Genomic DNA, 7,683 nt, shown 5'->3' with positions numbered 1-7,683 from the left:
GATGTGGGCATTCAGCTTAGTCAGCATTGTCTTGTAGCATTCAGAATTGACAGTCCCCCCAGGCTCCAGGAAATCCAATAAAGTCGCCCCCCGCCTATCCCAAAAGACCGTGCACATCACTTTCCCTGCCGATGGCTGTGTCTTCAACTTCTTCTTTCTTGGGGAATCTGGTTGTCGCCACTCCATGGACTCTCTTTTGGATTCCGGCTCGTAGTGGTGACACCATGTCTAATCTCCGGTGATGTTGCTGTTCAGAAACCTGTCACCTTCAGACTCAAACTGGTGCAGCAGGTCCTGACAGACTTCCATTCAATGAGTTTTGTGGTCCTGAGTAAACATCCGTGGGACCCACCTGGAACAAACTTTGCAATAATCCAGATTCCCCAAAATTGTTTCCAATGCATTACAGCTGATATTAAGCTGTACACACAGTTCCCCGGTCGTTATCTGCTGATCTGTACAGATGAGCTGATCGAGGTGCTGTTCTTTGTGAGGAGTGGCAGCTAAGAAGGGATGCCCAGGATGTGGCTTTTCGTGCACTTCACTTTCACCACTGTTGAAACACACTTCCCACCGCCTCACTGTGCTGACATCCACTGTATCGTCTCTGTACACCTATAGCAAGCATCCATGGATGTCAGTTGATGCAGTTTGTTCAGCAGTGAGAAATTTAATAACACATCTCTGTTTTGTACACACCTCTATGTCAGACGCCATTTTGGTAGACTGCTCTGCTGTCGCTCTCTGTCGCATGACAACCAAACTGTCAGTACCTTGGTGGGAAGGTTCAACTTTTACTACAACACCACCAACACCCAGCTCAAATGTTACATATTAACACAAAAAAATAGGAGGCATTATATACGGAACGCCCCTCATATTTATAGAGTTTTGAGAACCTCAAATCCAGCAAAATAATAGTTCTGACTATATATCTTGCATTGTGTAGAATAAATGGTTAGTGCAAAGGTTATGGAGACAGTAGACCATGTCAGTGGGACTGGAACCAGTAATTTTTGATGAGAATACCAAATTTCCAGCATCCTCCAGATTTCTTGTGGTATCGTTCCTTTCCTTCTCACACCCATATTTAATTTTTGTGCAGGTGGACTGGGACTACACCTGGGAATCTCTGAGTGCACCACCTCGAATTGTGGACAAAGGCATCTTCTTGTCTACTGGAGAACATAAGAAGAAAGTGCTGGGTCTCTTTGGCCATGGGGAGTCTGGCAAGGTGATTCTGATTCAAGGAAAAGATCAGAAAGAGGTCAGTGGTCTTGTTTTTGTCTCATGTCATTTCTTGTTTCAGTTGCTAACAGGAATTTGCTGCACAAAGAAGAATTCCTCACACGTAAGAAGCAAATATCATCAAACAAGTTGAGTCTATTGAAATGACTCACAATTCCTTGTTTAACATGACAGCATCTGCATGTGAGAAATTCATTTCATGATCTACATTTTATATTTTCTTACATCTTTATTTTTTGCATGGCTTAGGCATTTCTGAATTCATTTGCTGAGAAGTTTTGTAACTCCACAATATATAAGTTGCATTTGGCTGTTGGTCACACATGTGAGCATTAAAGGTATGTAGATTTGTGCACAGCATAGGAAATATACAGAAATTACAAGTAGGTTAATGTAACTAGGAACACATTGTCTTGAAGAGTGCTGTATTCTTGGATGGGACACTATGCAGCCTGCCAAAAATTTACCAGTGTTCTGGGGAATGTACTGCCTTTGTCCTCAAGTGTCAAAGATGGAGTCATACATTCCTCTGAAACTTTCTACCAGACTATACGATGTTTCATCCCATCCCTTTCTAGTCACCACTGTGAGAACCGCACTTTGTTTATTTTAGTTTCTCTCTTTATTTTGCCTGCTTCTCAAACACAAAATCATGGGCTGAAATATTCATGCCTTCAGATCCCACAAACAGCAACTGCAGTTACTAGTAACATGTACTAATGATTATGGAAAAGTTAAATAGTTCCATCCAGTGTGACTGGACAGTACTATTTAACTTTTTCATAATATTATTAGTGTGACGGACCAGAATGAAACAAATCAAATGTACTAATGTCATTGTACATCATACTGTCTCATGTGAACTACAAAACTCCTCCTGACTGGCAGTTTCTGCTGACATGCTTCAGGGTCAGGACATGCACTGCATATCAAAACCAGAAATATTATTCATGCATGCACTGCATCCATATTTACACTTTGTTCTAGCCCAGTTATGTAACCCTCTGTAGCACAATTTGCTATAAGACTCATATTTAAATACTGTCTCTCAGCCAATAGTGGTCTAAACCACTCGTGTTTAGTCTTCCACCTGTTACAAGGAAACAAATCAGGATTCAAAGCCTATACATTGCCATTAGTATGAAAAGTTACTTAACACTTGTATTTATGGATCCTTCAGGGGAGCAAGATTTTTCAAATAAGTAAAGAGTAAAGATTGGTGCAGTGAATTAAAAAAAGTGTGCATGCAGTTGCTCATGTGTGCAAGGTAAATGTGATGCCTAGGTGTTTATAATCCAGCTCTTCAAGGCAGCATGTGTATTTCAAGTGTCCTTCACTTAGAGCTAAATCTGAAGTCGTTAGAGATTTGAGTTTTTCATGGAAAAGAAAATTTGTATTTTGGCCTAATGGGGTACGACACTGTGTAGTCTTCTAGGTGGTTACCAACACTTTTGAGGAACCTGTTGCTGCCATCTTCAGGGTAGAAACTAAGCATGCATATCTATGATGTTTACTTCATGAAAAATTATATTCTTGCAAGTCACTGTGAAGAAGCAAAGAGCATATGGCATACAGCCCAGCAATATGTGTTTAGATATTCTATCATCTTTCTCCCAGTTTTGTTGGCAACGTGTTATATTTTCAGGAAGTCTAGACGTTGTACCTTACATTTTATATTTTACCTACTGAAATGATAAATGTCCTTTCTCTTGTAGTGGTTGGTGAATAAAATGCTGGAGCTAAGGAAGATGTAACATATTGTAAGAATGTGTTTCAGACTGTGAACACAGTTTCTCAGTGCTTCATAAAGTTGTGTTCTAAGTGAAACATACACAGCTGGTAAGGAAGCCTTTGTCTTAGAATATTATCTATGGACTCTTCCAGGCGATGTTATAACACTTAAATGGCATGACACTCAAAGCAGCTTATAGCAACAATTGTTTCAATATTTTTGCCTCAACAAGGTGCTCTTACTTGTGTTGAAATTCTTCATTGAAATATGAACACCAAGATACTGGGAAATGGCATGTTTAGTTTGATGATGAATTTTGGCCATTGTTCTCATAGCATTTCCATGCGGTCTGCTCTAGGTATTCATGCCAATAAGGAATGTGCTTATTATGTTGTTCTGTATTAATGACATGGAAATATGATTGCTTGGTCATTATGAGCCAAGATGTGCATATTGGTGATCAGGAATCAGTGTTGATTTCTTCACTGGCCATACCCATTTTGTCTATAATGTGACATTCATATAGTAACTTTGTTTTTGGTTTTGTAAAAGAGAATATATTTTACATATTCTTGAAAAAATGTTGATTGTTCTGGTTGGTTAATGTTTATGAGACATAATGAATATCATTGAGAGATGTTGTGTATGAGTTAATGTTCCTTGAAACAATATTTCACTGACATGGACAGTTTTGAATTATGTAACTCCAATAGAATTTGGTTCTGTTTAATTGAATTCCATGTCTGTGTGATACCCAATGAACATCATCATTTACTAAACAACTGTTGAGGAAAATATCCATGATGACCTCAGTACCTGATGTTGAATTTGAAGTTCCAATAGTAGTGACTGTGAAATGCACTGTCTTCTGGGTTGGTAACACCATGTGGTCTGCTAGAAGTTTATGGATGTTTTAGAGAAATGTGCTCACTCCATTTTCAGTTCAAAGCTATAGCCTAGCAAACATGGAGCAGGAATCTGTGTGCTGCTTATTGGTTCCTTGTGTGGTGTACTCTTTTACGCTGAAGATGAAGGCAGTATTTGCCTCCAAAGCATCAGTGAACTTCCACCAGACTACATAGCACCTCATTCCAAAAGATAGTACACTACAGTAGTTGATAATAGCCTCAAAATGTAAATGTAGGTATAATGCCTTATCATATTCTCAGTTGTGGGCTTTCTTATTGCTGTATGAATTTATTTTGATACTGATGTTATTTGATTAACCTGCATATGTTAATTATGTTAATATGTTACAACTACTTGTAGAGATACTTGAATTATTGGGTTTTAGAAACCTACTTTTAGTGTCATTGCTATATAATCTGACTCTTGGATTTGTGATAAATTATTAAGCTTTATAAAAACATCCTTGCTTTACATATGATGCAGGTATAATTTGTAAGTAATGTCTTTTATGCCTATTTACTTCCCAGAGTGCTGAATCAGAGCACAGCAGAATTATTGAGTGAACAGTATATATAAACACTCTCTAAGAACTTCAAATATGGCAGAAAAGAAACTTCTTCCAAGTGTAACTGTGTACTTAAAATAAAATGCCAACAGATTTCACTTGCTGTTAGATATACCAATTTTTATAAAGATTGAACATTGTCAACACTTGACACTTGTAGGATAATATCTTCAACTTCCAGAAAATCATTACTCTGAGATTCAGCACAGAATTTTATGCATTAATACCACAAAAATACAAACACTGTTGTTCCAAGTTCAGCAAGTAAATGAGTTTAGAGATGTACGTGGGATGTTATGGATATATATTGTGATTCTTAGACTTCTGATAAAGTGTGCTTTCAAATGTGACATTAAATATAATGGAGGTATAATTAATAAGTAGTGTTTATTAGTCCATTACCATTATTGAGTATGCAGCTGTTGTATCTTATAATTCAGGCAGTACTAAGAACCATTCCTTTGTGATTGAGTTATGATTACAGTAGTTAAAACAAAATCTTTGTTGCAAGTCCAGCTTGCATAAGGAGTTACATTAAATTATATTTGCTTGTTTCATTCATATTGAAATCACATTTACTTTGTGTAGAAGTTGAAAACAAAATCTGTTTGTGAAATTCAGAATGAGACCTCATATAGCCAGGTATGTGTATAATGGTTGCAGCTTGTGTAATTGTGAAATTAGTTTTTATAGGAATATGTTATATAATTTAAGTTAAAAGGAACTTGTTATGGAACTTGTCGATGGTGTTGTGATAGAGTATCCTGCATATAGCTTCAGCCACTCAGTACCAAGTATGCTGCAACACATGTGTTACTCTAATTTGTTTGTTTCCATTCCTTTTTGTGTGAATATTCTTCTCATGATGTAAATTGTCAGTAGCAAAATTAGCCATGGTTTTAATCTTGCTTAAATATTTCTATATTATCATATGGATGGGATTCTTTATTAATATTTTCAGTTTGCTGTTTACTATAGATAGTTCACTTTTTTGGTGAGGGGGAAAGAAGGTGAATGTTTTGTGCTTATAGCTCGATGCTTGAGTTTTTCATTACAACTTTTTCTGTTGTCCCAGGAGGTAAAAGAGAATTTTCATCATTCTTGAATAAGAAAGTCATATGTATGTGGGCTTTCATTTTAAGTGTACCCTTTCCTAGAGGAAGCTGTCAAGTAGTGGTTTCCAATCTTATCTGGTTTCTTGGTATTCTGATATATATACTTCTTCATTCATATCTTCCCCAAGCATACAGGAACCTTGTACGAGCACAGGCACATCATGATGTCTTTGTCGGTTTCTGATTGAAATCTTCTGCTGATGTTATACACTAATATTTGGCTGTGCAGAGCACAGCAGATAGCTGTTGGTAAATAAATGAATCCTTTACGCTAAATTCAGGACCCTGTTTCTCACACAATACAAGTAATTTGGGTGCTTTTTTATGCTGGAAACATTCCGTGAATGAAAATAATCCACTATCCTGACAAATATAAATTTGGCAGTTTTGTGTCAAAACTGACCTAATCATTCATCATATAAAGTATTTGATATGTTTAATTGTTTCTTGCATCCTGTTGTGTATTTAATTAATATTAGAGTCAATTTTATCGACCACATAACATATTTTTATTATTATTACACTACATGTTTCGACCTCAAGAGGTCATCCTCAGGTGTACGAACACAGCTGTATAATTACACGCAATGACATTCGTCTTTTCACTTATTTGATCCTGTATCTTATTCAGTCCCACGCTCAATAATATATCAAGCTCCTCTCACAAAACACAAGTTAAAATATTATTCTAAATGTCAAAAGTTAAAATTTAAAATTTGCGAATCGAATTTCAATTCAGATCACTAGTTATGCTTTCACTTTCACTTGCTATTCAGTCACTTCCTACTTAACGCTCATCACTGCGTCAAGTTCACTTTAACTAGTTTTAATTATATTATTGGTTAAAAAGTTCATGAATTAAAGTTCAATTTTATTATATTGATTGCACTTTTCACTTTTTGGAGGTCTCGCTGTTTTTCCGCGTCCTCTGATGTTGCTGGATCCGTTACGGTCCTTGTCGTGATGGCTAGCTAAATTGAGAATTTAAAATGTTAAACCAATCGACATGTGAATATTAATAAAGCTTTTAAACATAATTGACAGGGAGTTCTGGAATATCGGGTGGCAATTGACGACAGAGCAATGAACAATTGGAAATCTGGAGTTTAAATGTTAATATTGAGTGCAGTGTGACAGCTACATTAAGTGAAATACACCTGATGATGGCCAGTTGCAGCCGAAACATGTAGTGTGAAAGAAGGGAGACAAGAACTACAATAAAGTGTTACATTTATGATGGAGTTTATATTATACATACAGAAATGGAATGTAACAGGATGCTTGAAATAATATCATAACCCCTTTTTGTCATCACTGTGTCATTTGCACTTTACTTAGGTAAGAACTTTTTCCTTTCTCTCCTTCATATTTTAAATGCTGCATATGTGTCAGATGGAAAGGAAATTGAGTTGGAAAGTAAGTTATTAACGAAATCAATATTTATACAACCTGTCATGACAAATTTGGCTGTTACCAAAACAAAAGCGTTGATATTATCGGTGGTGTAATTACCATATTTATTTATTTATTTGTAATATTTTTAACAGTGCTATCAATAGCTAAGGCTGTATAGTGTCAAATGGTAGGATGTTTGGTCATCAAGTATGTTAGAATGGATTTGAAAGGAAGTTTCCATGGTTAAATTTGAGGTACAATCCCGATATTTGTCTGGAGGGACTGAAGAATACATAAAAATACCACAGTCAGAATACTCAGTGTTCTGGCTGAGATTTGAACCCGACACATTATGAATATAAACCAGAAGCGTTACTGATGTAAGTAACTTGCTTAGCATTATTGCTGTAGGTTCTAAAGGGTTCTGACAATGTTGTATAACACTCAGAATTACTGGGTTTTTGTACTTTGTCCATTATTCAGACACCTACTCAGGACCAGTGATTGAGGTTAGCTCTTTCTAAGGGACCCAATAGAGTATGTGTCTCCCCCCCTCACCTGAGGAAGGAAACATCAAGTTTCTGAATTGTTATGTTTCTAGTTTTTAGAATACCAGATGACAAACAAACTCCAGTAATTCTGAATGATTGCTATAGTCTTCACTGTTTATAATGAAGTATGCTACCCTTCCAGACAGCTTAAAGGAAGGACAGGGTCCA

General features: G+C 36.4%; 1 protein-coding gene across 1 annotated transcript in view; it reads left to right on the top strand.

Annotated features, from left to right (window-relative positions):
- The window catches only part of LOC111871223 (vacuolar protein sorting-associated protein 13), a gene marked incomplete in the record, with an annotated part of 172,647 nt that extends 167,206 nt beyond the window's left edge, over positions 1-5,441 (top strand). Inside the window, 2 exon segments of the mRNA XM_023864160.2 lie at positions 1,106-1,267; positions 2,964-5,441. Of these exon segments, the coding sequence (XP_023719928.2) occupies positions 1,106-1,267; positions 2,964-3,002 (201 nt within the window).
- Positions 5,442-7,683: the final 2,242 nt, after the last annotated feature.

The sequence above is a fragment of the Cryptotermes secundus genome, unplaced genomic scaffold, assembly GCF_002891405.2.
Source record: "Cryptotermes secundus unplaced genomic scaffold, Csec_1.0 scaffold649, whole genome shotgun sequence".
Classification (NCBI taxonomy): Eukaryota; Metazoa; Arthropoda; class Insecta; order Blattodea; family Kalotermitidae; genus Cryptotermes; species Cryptotermes secundus.
Note: the sequence above shows the minus strand (reverse complement) of the source record. Positions and strands in the feature narration are given on the sequence as shown.